Source organism: Brachycentrus maculatus, unplaced genomic scaffold, assembly GCF_059751285.1.
Source record: "Brachycentrus maculatus isolate JH-2025_06_01 unplaced genomic scaffold, ASM5975128v1 h1tg000049l, whole genome shotgun sequence".
Classification (NCBI taxonomy): domain Eukaryota; kingdom Metazoa; phylum Arthropoda; class Insecta; order Trichoptera; family Brachycentridae; genus Brachycentrus; species Brachycentrus maculatus.
This window is the reverse complement of record NW_028280803.1, coordinates 2,257,585-2,278,397: the sequence shown is the minus strand read 5'-3', so window position 1 is coordinate 2,278,397 and position 20,813 is coordinate 2,257,585. Positions and strand designations below refer to the sequence as shown.

Here is a 20,813-nt window from a genome sequence, read left to right as displayed (position 1 = left end):
CGGCTTATTATTCTGATTTCGGAGTTAACCACTCTTAGCTATTTAAATACTTGACCATGGCAAGTTTTTCTCGATTCCTTTGCTTCTATTTTCAACTATTTTTGTTTTATGATTCTTTTCTTACTCATTTGCTCCACATGCCTTAACCATCTTAATACTCCATTATTTCCTTATCGATGATGCTTATCTCAGCCTTGCATTCTATCTGTATTTCATCATTGGCATATCTACATATTATAAAACGTTTTAGCACATAAATGTCTGAGAGATCACATTTCGATTGCATTCAGTCTGTTTTTATCCTTCTTTTGCCAGCTTCATGAGTTCGCTTCCTTAAATTGGTGTTCGTACCAGAGCTCCGTTATGAACTGCTAGTCTACAATGATTAAAGAAAACACTTCGTTTTTTACCGCTTGAGTTTTATTATAGACTACATGTTTCAGAAGTTAAACTTCCATCATTCAGGTCTGTATAGTAACTAAAATATAAAATATAAAATTAGTTATAATTATAATTATTATACAGACCTGAATGATGGAAGTTTAACTTCTGAAACATGTAGTCTATAATAAAACTCAAGTGGCAAAAAACGAAGTGTTTTCTTTAATCATTGTAACATGTCTTACCACAAAGTTAATGCCGAAACAATAAATAAAATAACTGCTAGTCTAGTTTCGAACTACTTGCTTATTTTTCAATTTAATAATTTTTTTAAAAGTTATAAAAATATTATAATGTAACTCATTTGCTAGACATTTTTACTTTGAACATACCTTAATAGTTAATACTAAATAATACTTGTAGTTACGCTGTTCCTCCCCAATAAGGAGACTAAGCTCTTGTGCTTGGAGAAGGGCTTACACTCATTACGCGTATTGATTGTTTTTACTTATGAATGAAAAAATAGTTTTTTTTCTTTAGTATTTTTTGTCATATTGTATGTTTTTAACGTTTCTAAAAACGGAATCAAAAAGCGCAAACTGAACGTAAAATGACGCTGTCATAGTTATCCGATTTATATTGAATATAAACCATTTAAAAGCATTCTAAGCATTTTTTTAACGATTTTCTATTTCGGTAAGTAGTTTTTGCTGCCATTTAGATTTTTTCTTTTTGTCGTACGTTTGTCACGGTGTAAAGTGTAAAATAAAATTAATTTGATCTGGTGATCGTTCAACTAAGTTACGCTGACTGAAATTCAATTAGTATCCAATGAAGATGTTTTAAAATCTTTAATACAGATATCGACCCGATTATAAACGTTTCACGGCCACTTGTTGAGATACCTTTCCATAAAGTATTCCTGATAATGAAATAAATTGTATGAATTGCAAATTTAGTTATCTAAGTTGCTCTTTTTTGACAGTCATTAAAGATCTGTTTATTTATCTTAATGCATATCATTGTTTAGTTTTTGAAACGTAATAAATGGTATAATAATAATCTTACACGATAAATCTTTTTAAAAAAATCGGACATCACGAATTTGGTTCCAGCTCCATTGATATAAATAAAATAGAAGTTAAAATGACATTAATATGCAATCTGCAAGAGATAAATCATTTCTTACTAAAATGGATTCAGATTCCGACCAAACATCTATATTTATGCCGTGCCAATATCGTAACCCTTCATTTTCCAGTTTTGATGAACGATTCAAAAAGTTAAGTACTTATTTTTTTAAATTAAAAGCGTAGAAAAAGTATTTAGGTACAATATGAAAGTGGTTTGGTAACAATGTAAATTACTTAAGATACTAATCGTAAACTTCACACATGAACATTTTAAAACTCTCCTTATCATTCATCGTTCATTTTGTGTAATACCACTTCAAAGTGAACGATGAATGATAAGGATAGTGTTATATTATCACAACGCAAAGTTAACAATGCTTATACAAAATATAAACATTTTAAACCTATGTTTGGCCATTTCCAACATTAGCATTTATCTGACGATAATTCTTGTTGAGTATTTATTATCAAAATCAACAGATTTTATTCAATATAAATTGCTTTTAACGAAATAAAAACCATGTAAGTAATAAAACGGGTCTCAACTATTTAATAATTGAAAAATGTAAGCGATCTCTATAATACTTTCCTTTTAATTAAAAAATATTCCTTCAACTGTTCCCGTATTGAAAATATGTTTTTTTTTAAGTGGTATGTTTTGTAGTTACGAAAATTCAATTCACAGAGAACTTTTTTAAAATTTAAATCTAAAAAAACGTTTTAATGGTCTGTTGGGTACAAACAACTACTTAATGTGTTTATTATGTTAGGTAATACCTTTCCACTGATTTGGATCGGTCGCACTCGTTTTCAGGGAGCATCGATCGTCTCGTGAGGGTCAATGTCACTTGGTAGTCTTCAGTACCTACTGAGCTATAATAAGTACCTACCTGGGTCTAGATACGGCCTGCGATACGTCTAGTCCGATACCACTTCGACCGGATGGGGGTGAAAAGAAACAGTCAGCTGGTTTTGTATATCAGTTCGATAGCGGTAACGGAATAGGGGAAACCATAAAAAACTCTTGCATATTTTTAGGAAAGGGATGAATTAAAATGTATATATTTATTTATTTATTAGTAATCGAAAGTGTGCATTTGTCATTTAAATCATATAAGTACTTGTATATCCAATTTTAGTCGGTAAGTTTTTGCATTTCGTTAAAACAATATCTCTCCTACTGGTGTCATGTGGCTCCTTTATCACAGAGAAGACTTACAGAAAAGTATGACAGAAATGGATGTACAAATATAATTAGAGTAGGTACCTACACTATACATAATTTTCAACTATTTTCAAGGTGCCCTTTTATACAAATTTTAATGTTAAAACAAAATCAAGTTACAATTTATACCCCGAAAGGGTAGGCAGAGAGAATAGAATGCAACACCAATCTTCGCTTTTGCTAATAATCTTCGATTCTACCATATTCATGCATCTCCTCATACATACTCGCCGATTATGCATAAGGATTCCGACCCCTGATCTGACCATTTTCAACTATTTCAATTATCATGCAAAGATTTCCTCAGTCTTGCTCTGTTTCTATTTTAACTATATTCGCCTCATAAATTTGCTTAACTGTTCTTTATTCGCTCATTCGATTCACAAGCCCAAACCATCTCAAAACACATTTCTCAATTTAATCGATAATGCTTATCTCAGCGTTGCATTCATTCAATATCTATTTATTGTATTTATTTCTTACTTTTTTTAATACCGTAACTTTTAATGATTCTCTTTCATTATTTCGGAATTCTCATTGAATTACTTTGTATAAAAATAATAAAAATATCGACGTTGTCCATAATTAAAGCACTGAACGCCGCCTCGCAATGCCAGACTTCTAATTCATGCGATCGCTCTTGCCCTCGCGTTGATGTCTTCCCATACATTAAATTCCTGTTTAATCGTTCAGTCCTCGAACAAGAAATACAAATTCTCCGGCAAATACTTGCGAAGGCAGATTTAAGGCTCTATTGCACGACTCCATGTATTGAATATTAAAGCTAACACATGTATTTACAGCGAATATCAAGTGATCAGAATAATTATTGTGTTATATTCAGCGCCTAACAGCGAAAGCTAAACTGGCAGTACGCAATAGAGTCCTGGTACCTACCTTAATGTATGAGATTGTAGCACGGAGTTGGCAAAATAAAGATGAAAATAAACTGATGCAGTCGAAATGCGATTTTTATACGAACGTGTGGCAAAGCCATGTATTTAAAAAAAGGATTAACCCGCAAAGCCTCTAATTGAAGCCAATTGTGAAAATATATCACTAACACCCAGACTAATTGAAAATAAATCATTCTCGAATTTATTTGCAATTGGCGGGAATCGAATCCGCGACGCCAGTTTCACAGTCTCGCGTCTACCCAACCACGCCTAACGGTATGATAGATGTTGGTCTGATATTTGATATGACGCAACTTAATTTTCATTAAATCCAGGGAACATTGAACGTAATTGTTTTTCTTTTCTTAAAACACCGTTTTTGTATTGAAAAACTAAGTTTTTCTTCGAAATAAATATATGGTTTTGAAAAGAAAAGAGTTATTATTTAAAAAAAACAACTTATTTTTTCAAAAAAACAAAAATTGCGCGCAGATACACTTCTGGCTTCTAGCGCAGCTGATTGCTTTCTTACCTTCTTTGTTTTGTACATTTACGAGTTCTCCCTCAACTCGAATTTTTCTGTTCTGATAATTATGTTCGATTTGGTAGATATAAGTTAGATTTTATTGCGTTCGCGTCTCCTGAAAACATATGGTGAACTAGGAATTGTAAAGTTATCAGATTTCAATAACGTAATTTAGCACTAAAGTACGTCGAACACAAAAGTAATGACCATCTTTGTGTGAAGTTGTGAACACTGAGCGGGTGAACGATCTCGCAGCTTTTGTTGTCTTGGTTTTTTCTTATCTGGCGAGTAGCTTCGCAGAAACAAACGTCACTCTGTGGAGATGCTGCCTCGGGAGTAAAACTACGTGTTGCTGACCGGTCGCGGTCTGCGAGTCCTTGAGGTATTCCAACAAACACACGCGTAATATTACCTATATCATTATAGATCAGAGCACAGATGTTCATTAAGGGAGTAAAACAGAGACCTGCATTGAACCGTCTGCGCCTAAACACCTGTACATATCGCTCACTCCTTTCGACAACGTCAAAAATCAAAAATCGTAAATTTTCAGTTGTGCATGTTTTCGGAATGCCCAAAAAATGTACCATATCCCAGCAAAAGCGGCATATTTTTAACTTTATATTTACCCGCTTCAGGGCAGAAAGTATTATTTTTTGCATTTTGAAGAAAAGGTATTGTTTTGATTATTTTTTTAAATATACTTAATATTTTTCAAATGAAGAATAAACATTCAGGTTTTACCTAAAAAGATCTGTTGCACAGTAAAAAGTTCAATAAGTAGCTAGATTTTTATTTTGAATACATTTCATTATACTTTTAAACTTAAAAAACGATCTCCTGAATTTTTTTTATATGTTGTTGAAAGGAGTGAGCGATATATTATATATTAGACTGTCCCTTATTTTTTAACTTGATTGTTAATGCACAGGTCCTATTTTTTTCGTATTGCTATAAGTATAAAATACCTGTACAGCAAATTTCAGTTAATTTGAAATACAGCAATCCGTTGACTTGCATTGGAATATTCTCATACAAGTTACGTACAAACGAGAGATCGGCACCCACTTACGTTGTCGTCATTCAAATACAATTTTAGTGGAACCTCTCATAACGAGCATAATTGTTTCTTAATCTTACTCCTAAAGTGAAATACTCACTTAAGCGAAACATTTTTTGTTTTGACTGGCACCGACTCACAAGTGAGTGTCGTGAAAAGGGGATTGACCTTTCTCTGTAATTCGTTATGCGAAATGTAGCTCGTTAAGGGAGCAACATTTTTACATTTTTTAGCTCGTTATGCGAATTACTCGTTATGAGAGGTGCTCCTTGTGAGAGGTTTCACTGTAGTTGCGATATTATTTTGGCACTTCAGAATAATAAAACATTTTGAACGACACCTTAATATATTTTTATAAATATCAATATAAATATATATACAAATATTTAAAAATATTTTTTTTTTCTTTTCACAGTATTTTTACCTCTTCACTATTTTTACACATTCCTTTATTTTGCTTTTAGACCATATTTTTCGTTGCCCTCTTACTTCCGTCGACAGCAAATAAAAATTGCTCAGAAGTATATTTACTTTGTTGACAGTCGTCTTCTTTTTTTTACAAAAATATTAGTAGTTCTAGTATATAACCACTCACAGTGAGTGGTTATATATTAGAATACATTACATATACATTACTTACATTTTTTAATATTTTAAGCTTACTTGTAAACTTGTGGAACGGGTCTCACAACATAGATTAGAATACAGGAAGTTTGTCTGTCTCCAATGTCCGTGCATCTGTCAATAGAAGGATGATAAAGTTGCAATGCGAATTAAGATGAAACCAGGAGTCCGACTTCCGGGATCATTAGCCTTTTACGAAGCCTAGAGATGACTATTCGTTTATTTAATCTATACTCGAATTGATTTACATGACTAAGTGAATAATTGCTGCCTATCCATGGAGTTTAATGCAATAGGTAAGATTTAATGACCGAGAGAAAGCTTTTTGATGACTCAGGACTCGTTGCGAACCAATATATCTAATATCTACTAATACTTCAGAATTTACGATGTTTTATGGTAATAGAGGAAGTAAGAAGTTATTTAGAAATAAATTTCTGTTAAAAATAATGGTTAACACATTCACTGCATTCAGTATATCGCGACTAATCATGAGATACTGATAAAATGAAATTTATTAAAACGTTGAAAAATCATAAAAAATATGAAATTGTATTTTGGGAGATGCTAGTATACACCGTTTATACTCGCTTTCAGACAAGCGAATATAAATATGGGCCGTCGTGGGAACAAAACCATATGTTTATGTCGAAGAAAAACTTATTTTTTCAAAACAAAAATCGTGTTTAACATAAAAAAATGATTACGTCAAATGTTACCCGGATTTAAGTTAACTTTCTCTTTATCGTATATTGAATTATTGAAAGGTAAGGAGTTAACTAAAAAATATATATATTCTAAAAAAAGTCAATTTTATATTATTTGTATATATTTTTAAAATTGTACGTAGAAACATGACCAGCTTCTAGCGCTGTCGAACGCACACTGAATCATCCAGATTGCGAGTAAGGCCTTAAAAATGAAACTCAAATACATATTCGATAGCTTGGGCTTCAATCCCATGAATGGCAACTTTAATTTCGTGTTTTAGGCTCAATCGTCTCTGAATGGCTAGCGATAGCGATATACTTATCGCTTACTTCTTTTAACAACGTCATAAATAAAATAAAAAGATTTTTCAGGAGATCGTTTTTAATGTTTAAATATATAATAAAATGTATAAAAAAAATACATATCAAGGCAGTTATTGAACTTTTTACTGTGCAACAGATCTTTTTAGGTAAAACATGAAAGTTTTTTCTCCATTTGAAAAATATTAAGTATATCCAAAAAAATTATAAAACAATACATTTTCTTCAAAATGCAAAAACAACACTTTCAGTCCTGTAGCGGGTAAATATTAAGTTGGAATATGCCACTTTTGCTGGGCTATAGTACATTTTCTGGGCATTCCGAAAAAAACATGCACAACTGAAAATTGACGATTTTTGATAAATGACGTTGCTGAAAGTAGTGAGCGATATGATTGTTTTGGTCAACCTTTTCTTTATATTTTAGAATGATAGACAATGGCTAGCGATAGCGATATACATTTTAACGTGTTCGTTAACCTTTCCTTTAAATCTTGTCCAGATGGGTCCCGCCGACCAGCCGCCATGCTGAGCAGCGGGGAGCAGTGCAGTGGGCGGCTGACGAGCTCCACGGGCTCCACCACCTCGGGCACCGTGTCCGGGGGCTGCGGGCCCGCGGGGGCCGGCGGCGTGCGGCGCGTGCGCCTGTCGCGCCCCGCCGCCGCGCCGTACTCGGCGCGCGCCCCCTTCGGCTTCGCGCTGCGCGGCGGCAAGGAGCACGAGACGGGCTTCTTCGTGACGCATGTCGAGCCGGGGTCTGAAGCGCACAACCAAGGACTTAAGGTACAGACTATTTGTCGAATCAACATTTCAGAGAAGTTTTTTTTTAAAACTAACTAACTAACCACCACGCCGCTTGGGTAGGCATAGAGAATAGAACGCCACACCACTCTGTCTTTGCAGACATTCTTCACCTCTTCCACGTTCATGCATCTCCTCATACATACCCGCCGATTATTACGACTCCTAATCTGACCAAATTCAAGTATTTGGCATACCTGGTAGTGCCATGTTTTTCTCGATCTTTCTCTGCTCCTTTTTCCAATTGCAATTACAAGAAGTTTTTTTTTTTTTAAATTTATTTAATATGGTTACAAAGTTTTTATAGCTTTTATTGATTTTCTAAACATTTCTAACAATCTCATAATTAAGGACGCAGTTCTCCCCAAAAAAGAGACTGAGCTCTTGTGCTTGAAGAGAGACTTACAGTTGTTTTACAATTTACAATATATTTTTATTGGATTTTTTCTTTCTTTCTTGGATTAACATTTATAAAGTTCATTTGATTTATCTTTTAGTATTTTAAAGTCTTTTTATGTCTGTAGGAAGGTTGTTGAAGTACTTAATTCCCAAATATTTGAAGTTCTGTTGGAATTGTTTGGTATTGCATTTTGGGATTATAAAGTCATGTAAGATTATGTTTTATGGTTTTACGGTTCAATTAGAATAGATATATGCAAAAGAAAATTATGAAAACGATTAAGCTAACAAATATATATATTTATAACCCTCCCAGCGCATATGTCGTCGGGCCGTCTTTTTTTAAGTCTTCCGACGTCTCTTATTTTCCTTTCAACTTCTCAATATTTTTGGGATCCATCTTGTGGGGTTCTGTCATGCAATAAGTCTCGCTCATTGCCATTTGAGTCTTGCCACACAATCCGTGATATCCGCCTTTTTTAGTTCCTGATTTCTTACTTTCTCCCTTAGGCTTAAACCAAGCATGGATGTGTGCTCTTTGGCAATAAGCCCGCCAATGTACATATTTCTTTTCTGTACATGAAGTTTAAATAAATGAAATAATTAAATAATATAATATGATATTTTTTCGTGCATTTTCACTGTTACGTATGTGCGTGTGATAAATGTAAAGATACATTAATCGTTATGATTTTCAAGGTTAATCTTTTACGTGAGTATATATTTTTAAACCGTGCACATGTGCTTTTGTTTTCGATAAAAATATATCATCTGGTTTTGCGCCCGAAGGGTCAATAAATAATTATAAATGAATAGTGTGCTATTACACTATTCATGTACCGCAGGACTATGCAACGCAGTATTTATTGAAAATATTGTTTTGAAATTTTTAGTCCCAAATTAAGTTTGTATTACAAGCTAAAGGTAGGTAGTTATTTGATATCAATCAATATATTTTATAAAATATTTACAACATATTTCAACATTATTAACCTTCTAAATTTGCCATATCGATTATAATGGTTTGTTTTATTTTATTTATTATTCGGTAAGCATTAGCGGACGTAAAGAAAAAGAATAAATATATGTAAAACTAAGAGATTTAGTACCGATTAAAAATAATAATACTTAAAGACGTAAGTTTAATATAGAGTTAGGTTATTATTAAAATTAAATTTTAGTTGTGTGTGTTTAGTTATATGTTGTAATGGTATTCGAGCTTAATTGAGATCACAATTGAAAGATTAAATTAACAATATCAAAATACAAGTAAGGCTATAAATGATTTTTTTTGCCTATTGTCTATAAAATATGTTGTCTATAAAATATGAGTTCCAAAAATATGTGTATTGTGGCTGTCAATCAGGGATAGAATGGTGAATGTTACACGTATACAAAGAGAAACACTTAAACCAGCCTATGACTGGCCGTGAGCCCTGTAAATACCCAGGCTTCCATATTCTTCTTCATTTATGTTGAGACGTCAGAAGCTGAGACTTGTCTTTAACTTTATACACGCGTAAGTTCACTATTCTACCCATGATTGATAACTACACTAGTGAAATTTTTGTTACTATAAGTAACTATAGGATATAATCCTATAGTTGATATTACGTTCTTTCATATCTGAGTTCTCGGTAAAATTTGAATTAGTTGAGTTAAGTAAGCTTTTTACTTGGCAGAGACCCTATGTTTGTGAGCAAGGATTTGGACACACTCAAAATGTTACGTATTTCTGTTTAAATCTAAGTAAAATTAACATAAAGCCATGACTCGAATTCTTCTTTACCTGTAGACGAGTAAAACCAATATACGATAAATTGCAACTTAATTTTCTCGAATGAGCTCGAAAGGACGTCTAGTCCCTAGTGCGGCCGATCGCGTTCTTATTTGAACGTTTGAGATCTCAACCTTAAGTCGTAGGTAATTACAGTAATTGGTTCCTCTCAGCTGGTATTTGCAGGACCCGGGCGTCAGGAGTCGGGAGAGGGTCCGGCGACCTCGGGTGTTGTGCAGAATAAGCCTCTCGCTACAGTTTAGCACCGCACCGCTTCCAAAACAATAGTTTATTCGACAGTTACACAACATCGGCTTCCTGTTTCTACTCAACGATTTGCAATGCCACTGGTATAGTATAGGGTGAACCAGACGTTTTGGAAACTATTGCTAGTTATTTTTATGTATGATTTTATTAAACAACACGAAACTAAAACACTAAAAAAACATAAAAAATTGTATACAAATATCGGTTTAAGTTAAATTTTACCCAAATACCAAAACAAAACGGCAATGACGAAGAAAATATTGATGTACATTACATTTGTATATATAAACTTACATTCATAAATTCTTAAAGATTTTTTTATAGAGACCCACCAAATCACCTTATGTGTCTTGTTAGTTGAGTTCTTTTTACATACATACTTTTTAAAATCTATTTTAACATAATATACACACAAAAAAGGAAAAAAATAAAACAGTTTTACATTTTTTTATAATGTCAACTCTCGAACCCATTCCATTATTTTGCCTTTGGTCCGTATTTTTGTTTGCCCTAAAACGCAGATAAATTTTAAATGCGTAATCTATAAGCAATCATGGTTTAAAACCATAGACATGTCAATTTATTAGCATTTTACGCATGTTCATGCGTGGTAATTTTTTTATATATTTTATTATATTTATTTAATATAATTACAGGAGTATTTTTTATAACTTATTAATTTTCTAGACAATCTTAAAATTAATTTCGCAGTTCTCTCCAATAAAGATATTAAGCTCTTATGCTTAGAGAGGGACTCACACTTATTATTCATTGTTTATGTTTGTTACATAATAATATCGCTTTCTGTAGTCACTCGTAACGCACGGTTCACCCTACACTTCGTATAGCCTACTATTCATTCTCGGTATCGGAATATACCTAATATCCATGCATAATAATTATTTCACCAGTAATCTCCGCTTTTGTGGTGTTTCAATGCGGTAACGGAATGTCGCTACTACTGACACAAGCTGTAAAGCCGAGCAAAATAGAAGGCGGTTGCCGCTTTTGGTTAAAATCTATAGGAATACCGTACGTATAATATGTAATTATATGAAATAATCAAATGAATACATTGTATTATGCATTATCTTTAAGACATTTCTCTTCTAATTGCCTATTATCTACACGCACAAAGAAATCATGGGTTATTTAAAAAATAAGAATGAAGATCTGTAGTTGAAGCGACATATTGTATCGTAAGGTCATAAGTTCAATGGGGTGCGGATAAGGGTTAAGGCTGGGATCTCAGACGAAGAAATTCAACACAGGAATTTGTTTTTTTTTAGAATATATTGTGTTTTCAAAAAATATTTTTATATATTTTTTAAACTCTTTACTAATGTGTAACTCAAGTGGCGGCTGTTTGGCGTAACACGGCTCAAAGCATTTTCATAACTGCCCTCTATTATATACAATCACAGATTTTGCTTCTCTTTCCGTTACTGAGATATTCATTATCCAAATAGCCGCAAAATTGTATTAATTTGATTCATGTGTTGCCAAAAAGCATCATTTTAAGTAAACTTCAAACTCGGTTATCTTTAAACTACTGTTTTTAACTTGCGGCTATCGCCTTTGAACATTAGCTTATCCTTCAATAACTCTTCTTTTCAAAACCGTACCTTTATTTCGAAGTTATTTTTTCAGTACAAAATCGCTGTTTTAAGCAAATATTCATTTACGTTAAATGTTACCTGGGTTTAAATAAATTTAAGGTACGATATATCGTATATTGGGCCTTAAAATAAGACTCGTTAGTTTGAAGAAAAGTGTATAAATGTTTCGTTTATTATTACGCAATACACGTTTTTCTTCTTTTTGAATGACTTCTTTTGTATTTTTGAAGTTCTTGTTTATTACTTGTATCGGTTTGATTGGGTAATGATTGTAAATTGTGCGTAATTGGACCTATGTTGGTGGCAAGAGGCTGTTCGCTTTCATCTTATTAAAAATAATGATTTAAAACCTCAACTTGCGTCTAGGTATTTTTGAGGTATTTTTATAAGAGAGAGTATAAAAACAAGTACTTATATTAGTCAAATCATTTATGTAGGTACTTGCTTATTTTTTTGTTGCAATGTTTTATGAGTCGATTTTTATAAGTGCAACATTTGTTTTTATATTTTATATATTATATTTTAAAATCATTTGTAAAGTCAGTTTTTACGAAATTTAGAACTTTTATCTTATTCATAAACATATTCTTAACTATTTTCCAGGGGTTTTTTTATGATTATTATTATTTTTTAAAAGAGAAATATTTATGTTTTTATTATTTACAAAAATACATCAATTTCATACTATTTCTGTGAGCCTAAGTGGCTCATTATTAGAAATAGGTATCAAATTCTGGTAGAGTGGGTTCGAACCGAGAAATTCTGACTTAAGAGTCCGCGACACTAACCACGGGACCACAACCTGACACGATCTAATAGCGTATTCTTTAAAATTTGTTTTGTTTAACAATTATTTTGAAAATTGCAAAAAACAGTGAAAAAAAAGCAACCCTAATTTTTTGTATTTTATAAATTGCTAGATTTTTTCAGCGAGTGAAATGATATATTTTTAGTATATCGGTCAGAAAAAAAAGTTTGATGAATATCAATTTTTTGAACATATAAGAAAACCAATTGTCCAAATGAAGTTTCTCGAACGAATGAAAGCATTGAGATCGTGCAGAAAATATACTTATTCAAAAATTATTTTTACTGTCGTTGGAAATTTTGGTAGGTGTAATTATACTGGGCTGCGCTTACATTGATGTTAAGCAAAGAGTAACGGTAATTACTCGATAAAGATAGGTATAACCGGATAAGGGTAGGATACAGAATTTGAGGTCGGCCTAAACTTTTTTTTTATGGACTTTTCATTACATGCTCAAATATGAACAGGATTTCCGAATACCGGTAATTGTCCAAGCAAAATTATTGTTTTATATAACTATTAGTTTCAAGTATTGATGACATTCTATTTTTCTTTCAAAATACTTCAATAATGCTTATGTTATTCAACCACGAATAGGTACGTACGAAAACAAATGTTTTTGCATTCTCTTATTACTTTCTTTAGCGTATTTCCTGCTCATGGATAACAAACAAAATTATTATAATAATGAGCCACGAAAAGAATGTAATACTATTTTTTAAAATCTAAAATGACCATCTGATTTATATAAACTTTAATGGATAGGCACATTGAAATTATTTTAATTTGTGCATCAAGTCAATGACTGAAGAAGTGAAACGAGTAGATGATTGCGATTGCCATCACAAGAGGCAATAAATCTAATTTCATTTCTCCGTGGTGATACACCACTCTACTCTCGCTATGGAGAGTAAAAATTAATAAAATTATCATTACTATTAATTACGAAACATGCGATTCTTATAAAACTAGATTAATTTCAATTAAGTATTCGTATTTAGTCTACTTAACCAATTTTGGAGAATTCTGCGGACTAAAATTATATTTTTTATTACAATAATTTACATTTTGTTAATTGTTTGTTATAAATATTCATTTGGTAATAATAATCATGATGTACCAACTACCTTTTTTCATACAAACATACAGTCATCTTTATAGCAGAGATGGTCAGAGGGTTTGACTACTGTGCTGGCGATCTCGGATTTCTATTTTTGCGGGGTTAAAATATTTATTAATCAGAGATTTTCAGGCTAATATATATTTATTGTAACCCTGAGCGCAAGTATGATGACCTTACCTTCATATAAATGTATGCCCTGTTGATGCGTTCCTCATTGAAAAAAAATAAATAATAAATCGAAGAAATTATTCGCAAACATTAAAAAAGACAAAAATTTACATACGTTTGAAAACGTCATTGAAAATACATTTTCAGTAGGTACTAGAAAGGATAATGTTAACTTTAATTTATTTCGGTAAATAAATAAATGAATATTTAAAAACAAATAAAAAATAGTAACCTATCTTCCTGGCAGTACTGATCGACAATCAGTTTTAAGATGCCAAAGAAATCGGTAATAAAAGTAAATTAAAGTAATTAAAGTAAATTAAGTTAAAATAATAAACGTTATGTATTTAATACGATATCAATCCACTGTATTCGACGACCAGGGGACCAAAGAAGGAAAACTATACGTTTACCTTCTTTGCTGCATATTTAAAATTTTATCTTTTACAACGTTTCGTATTTTACATGATATATGAGATTTTTCGAAAACGTAGTATTTCTTAAATAAATATGATCGCGATTTATCAAGCTGACAAAGCTTTGACAACAACAAATTACCAATAGCAAATTAATGTTTTTTTTATAAAAGTAAAAGTATACCTACACGCGACCTACATATATATTACCTTATTTTTTATTAAGCGTGGGGCGTCTGCTTATTACGGCGTTGTTTACCTAGATACCCACTAATTATATCCCACATGGTTCAAAAAGATGATTCCCACACTAAATATTATCATAAATAATGGATGTTTTATGATATAACGGTAATAATTTCGGCAGATTCATTGAGAAACAGGTTTTCTTCGTCTTTTATTCATCTTAATAATGAAAAAAAAATGCATGCAGTTTAGCTCATTATTTTTTTTACGTCTGAAGCATGTGTTGCATAGTGGCATCAATATAAATAGCATGATAGTAACTTCTTTATTTTTGGATGGATGGTAGATATTTTTGATAGTTAATTAGCAAATTTTCTTGATATATTACAGGTGCAGTCGTTAGCAAAGAGTTAAGAAAAAATAATTTTTTGTATCTATTTTTTTTACTGACAGAATGACTGGGAAAGCAAGATGGCGAATGGCACATGTATGGTGAATTTTTTTTCCGATTTCTAGGTGAAAAATAACCCATTTTGATTGTGTCGAAATACTTATTCACAAATCTGGATTATCTCCAAATAGGAGTTATTTTTGACATCTCGACATAGATTTTTTTTTAAATTTCGACATAGATGTCAAAAATTATGTTAAAAGTAGCCCACACGCGGAACGTTAATTAAAAAAATAAACACGACAAAATGTAGAGAAAACAATCGGGCGCGGTATTCCTGCGGACCTAGCTTGTAAAAAAACTTGTTAGAAACCTTATCATGGTTGAGCTTTTCATAAGACCTTGGCGTTAGCTAAATAACTAAATGAGCACAGTACACTCTAATATCTTTTATTTTGTTTATATATGTCTTGGTTCCACTATCATTTGGCAATTAATTATCTGTGTTCCTGAGTTGTCCCTGTCGAGGCAGAGCTGCCAACCTTGGGATTGCTGTGGCATTCCAACAGTAGCGAGAACACCTACAGATGTCTTTTCGAGAGTAGTCTCTTCTCTCTACTCCATTTTCTCATGTTAATGTCATTTCTTCTTGGCGATATCAAGCGGACATCTTTGGAGATCTGTATCACTTAATAAAACGCGCTACGATTAATGATTCTCATTGGGTATATAAATGTGCCATTCAACAACGAAAATGGTTTATTAAAAATTTCGGCGTTCACACATATATCATATCTACTCATATTTTTTGAGAAAAAACTAATATTTCATTGATTGATTCGGCAGTCACTTTATGGTAATGTTTATAAATTTTTAATTGAAATTTCACTGTGTAAATACCACCATTTCTTAATATCTATAGTGATACGTGTTTTCACCCATTCTGGTTAATTTTCAAACACCGTACAGTGTTTGAAAATGACGCGGAATGTATCAAAACACATGTCACAATAGATCGTAAGAAATAGTGGTATTTACTTAGTAAAACTTAAATAAATAAAATTAATGTAATAAAACAACCACTTCATAGGTTTTTTCACTTTCTATATTATTTGACAGTAACTAAATAATTATAATACATAATAAAACAATATAATACTTTTAATATATATGTATAGCATTTGCTTTGTGGTTAGTCATTTTTACTTTTTTACAACAAAAAAAGTAATATTAGTTTATAACCACTCACTAAGATTTTGATCTGCCGGTTTAGAGACTTATCCGTGTCTTCGTCAGGACAATCACTAATATATTCCCAAAGTATTTTGACAAATATCATTAGTGCATGCAGACCTCTGCCTTTAGTGCACGTTGTTCTGCAATATTATATTCCGGAACATAATACGATTTTTTTTAAAAGAATACATGAATATAATTTACATATATTGCAATTGTTTCACATTAAAAAAATATTAATTATGAATAAATAAGTTACAGTGTTTATGACGTTAGCAATTTGTCAAATATTTTTTCTTCTCTAAGAAAATCTTATAACAATGATAATGAATTAATCTCTTGAATCACATTGATATGAATTCTAATAGGTCTTAACTTAGTTATTATATCGGTGTAATTACAGTGACTAGTACTTAAAAAGGAAAAGTTTTCTATCAACATTTAGCGTATAGCGTTCGCATGTACTCGCAGCGGATCGAGTTTTCTTTTTGCTGAGCGAATTACCTTCACAGGCAGGCAGTGTGAGTGTGTGGATATGACTAAGCCTTAATGAAAAGAAATCATATGTACTCACAATACAACATTGGTTAATTAAGGCGTGAGAATTAGGTTCAACCGGCTACCCTGTACTGGAATATACAAGTCAGTAGGTAAGTCCGCGATATCTATCATCAGGTATGCTCTTGTAATTTTCTCTCGCTGTCTCGTGAGTTTTAAATGCATTTTAAATAAGTAAAATAAAAAAAACCTTACCTAATCATCTCGCTGCTTCTCCGCAGGAAAAGGTAGAGAGAATAGAACGCCACACCAATCTGTCTTTGTAAGCAATCTTCGCATCTTCCATATTCATGCATCTCCTCAAACATACCCTCCGATCATTCAAACTCCTGACTTGATCGCTTTTAAGTATTTGAACTTAATCATGCCAAGTTTTTCCCGCGATCTTCCTCTGCTTCTATTACCAACCTCATTCAGCTCATAAATGTGTTTTTGTTTATTTCTTCACTTGATCTATTCACATGTCCAAACCATCTCAACACATTTTTTAAAATTTTATCGATTATGCTTATCTCAGCCTTGCATTATTTCCTTTTATCACCATTAGATTTTTTAAAAACATATAATATGTAGTAGAAAAATCGATTAAATTATAAAATAAAAATATCACTCATTACTATAAATGTACGAAGTAAAAAACTAAAAAAACAAACATTTAATTACTAATGTATCATATCACAGTAAACTTATTGTTGTATAGGAATATTTCAGCAATTTTTGTATCGTTATAGAACTCAAACCTTCATATTTTAGCGCCCTCTTAGTTCTTGTACCCAGAATTTATTTATACTTTCTACCATTTACTTAGCGCTTTATGAACGTTTTTGTATACTTTATATTCAAGAACTATCTACTCTCTGATTGCGAACAGCTTTATAAAGTATCAAACGTTTTGACCAATATCACTAGTCTACTTATTCGTTCCTTAAAAATTAGCCCGCCAGTGTACATTTTTTTCTGTACATAAAGTTAAAATAAATATACGTGTAATTTAATTGTTAAAATATTCAATTTTATGAAAATAATTGTTAAAAACTGGCCCACCGTTCCTTCTGTAAAAGGTGTTCGTGTCTTCTGCCTTTATTTTTCATTGTGCTCTAGGTAATTGTGTGGAATAATTTTTACATGAGTAAAGGTCTTATCGTATTGCATGTAAACGATTCAGAGAAGCCAAGAAGGGCGTGTTTGTGGTGATCTAGAAAAGTGGAGAAACAACTTTCGCTTATGATGAACGAAGTACCTACGTAAGTTCTGGATTTATAAAGAAGTGCATAGAATCTAGATTCTAGAAACTGAACATTTTTTGTTAATATTTGTCATTCATTCAGTAATTCATCTCAGAAACTACATATATATATATATATATATATATATATATATATATATATATATATATATATATATATATATATATATATATATATATATGTATATATATATATATATATATATATATATATATATATATATATATATATATATATATATATATATATATATATATATATATATATATATATATATATATATATATATATATATATATATATATATATATATATATATATATATATATATATATATATATATATATATATATATATACTATAGTAGATATAATATATGGGAACGTGTGCCAATCCATGTTTATCAACCATTTTATTTTATAGTAGGAGACAGATTATAAACCCAAAAAAACTCGAAACCTATAACTGGTGACTGAATAGTGTGATATACTTGTCATATTATTATTATTATTTTTTGACATATCATCAACGATAAAGAAGCATATGGAAGTCTGAGCATTTACGGGGCTGACTTTCATATTGTTCTTCATCTTTGATGAAAAGTCAAAAAATAACTCCTATAATTGGAGATAATCCAGATTTGTGAACAAGTATTTGGACACACTCAAAATGTTGATATACTTGTAAAAAAATAACAACTGCATATTATATATTGTTTTTCCACATTTAGTTTATTTGACTAGTGGCCGGGTTTTGTCTTTACCGACATTATTTGCCTGGTGGGAGGCTACACGAAATGTTTTATACTCGTATATACAAGGCAGGGATTAAAAACCATGGTATTGTATAATTTTTCTGTGAATTTGTTCAACAAAACATTTGTAATCCGTTTACATGAAAAAGTAATCCATCACCACGTTTTTGTTATTTATAGTAAATCTGTTATAAAGCTAATCTATTTGTATCATGAATATAGTTGTATATCAATCACTTTATACAGTAAAATCTTCATTAGTTTTTTCTAATAAATAATTGAATATCAAAAAAGTACCTAAGGTAAAAATCATTGTAAAATTTCCTAGATCGTTTTATTATCCATTGTTATTTCTTCCTGAAAAGGTGAAACGCCTCGAGATAAAAGAATTAATATTCTTTATGTTGTGAAATGATTTTTTGGGCCTTGATGTATTTATTATCGAGTTAAAAATTTATTGGTATTGTGATATTTTATTGCTTCTCGCGCAGTAGAATCTTTCCATTTAAACGAACACCTCTACTTTCTAACGTGTCATGAAAATTAATTTGCTGTTATAATATTTTCCCAAACTAAGTCTTTGTCTTAATTCATTGATTCGGCAGTCACATTGTGGTATTATTTATCCATTTTTATATACATTTTACTTGAATACCACTTTTTCATAACATCTATTGTGACACGTGTATTAGTATGACTTCCAGAAAATTCATACCATATGTTTTAACATCTTAATTAATATTGATGAAGAATAATATGGAAGTCTAGGCATTTACAGGTCTTGCGACTGCCATAGGCTTTGTCGAGTGATCACTTTACACACGTGTCACATTCACCAATTCTATGCACGATTGACTTCCACTAACTAACTAACTAACCATCACGCCGCTTCCCCGCAGGGGTAGGCAGAGAGAATAGAGCGCCACACCACTCTGTCCTTGCAAACATTCTTCGCCTCTTCCACGTTCATGCATCTCCTCATACATACCCGCCGATTGTTACGACTCCTAACCTGACCACTTTCAAGTATTTGGCATACCTGATCGTGCCATGTTTTTCTCGGTCTTCCTCTGCTTCTTTTCCCGCTAACATTCGCCTCATAAATTTGTTTTACCGTTCTTTCCTCACTCATTCGTTCTACATGTCCAAACCATCTCAACACACCTTTCTTAATTTTATCGATAATGCTTATCTCAGCTTTGCATTCTTTCCTTATTTCACTATTCGCACATCTATCATACATCGTTTTGTTACACATTCTTCTGAGAGATCGCATTTCGACTGCATTCAGTCTACTTTCATCCTTCTTTTGCCAACTCCATGTTTCACTTCCATACATTAGAGTTGGAACCAGGACTCCGTTGTGCACTGCCAGTTTAGCTTCCGCTGATAGGTTTTTATTTGCTATAACTGATTTCAGTGCACCGTTCACTTTGTTCCCAGCATTCACTCTCCTTTCTATATCTTTATCAATCTTTCCATCCCTAGAAAACATACTACCCAAATACACGAAATCATCTACCTGTTCCAAAATCTCTCCGTTTACCAATATTTCACATTCAGATCTGCATTCTTCTCTTTCAAAAACCATAATCTTAGATTTGCTAACATTCATCAATAAGTCACTTTCCTTGCACACATTATACACTTTTGTCACCAACGCCTGCAGGTCTTCTCTGCTATCGGCAAGAAGAACAGCATCGTCAGCATACAAAAGGCAACAGACAGTCAAATTATTCATTCTGGCTCCAACATTTAAATCTTTCAGTTCTTTCATGCAATTATCCATGTATAGGTTAAACAGCCACGGTGACATTACACATCCCTGCTTAACACCTTTAGAGATGCTAAGCCAGGATGAAAATGAACCACTTACCCTTATGCATGCAGTGCTATCCTCGTACAAGGATGCTATGCCTTGGATAAGTTTACTGCTTACCCCATACTCAGATAACACCTTCCATAGCTTCGTTCTATCAACTCTTGACTGACTTCCACACTACTCAAATTTTAAACTTCTAGATTTATTGTTCAATTTCCTAACACAGTATACGCTAGTTCACAAGAACCATTAATGATGGGATGAAGAAAGCTTTTATTAAGCAGAGACTCTTTCCATTTGTATACGAGATCCGAATCCTGGAATATATTTACAAATGTACTTGAGAAACGCTTGTAAACATAATT

At 31.9% G+C, this 20,813-nt stretch overlaps 1 protein-coding gene across 2 annotated transcripts in view; it reads left to right on the top strand.

Moving 5' to 3' along the window:
- The window catches only part of LOC148312203 (uncharacterized), a 111,806-nt gene that overhangs the window by 25,368 nt on the left and 65,625 nt on the right, over positions 1 to 20,813 (top strand). For both annotated transcript variants that reach the window (XM_088277731.1, XM_088277729.1), the window contains exon 2: positions 7,379 to 7,659. In XM_088277731.1, coding sequence (XP_088133857.1) covers positions 7,402 to 7,659 — 258 coding nt within the window. In that variant the 5' untranslated portion in view covers positions 7,379 to 7,401. The remainder of the gene's footprint in view (positions 1 to 7,378; positions 7,660 to 20,813) is intronic.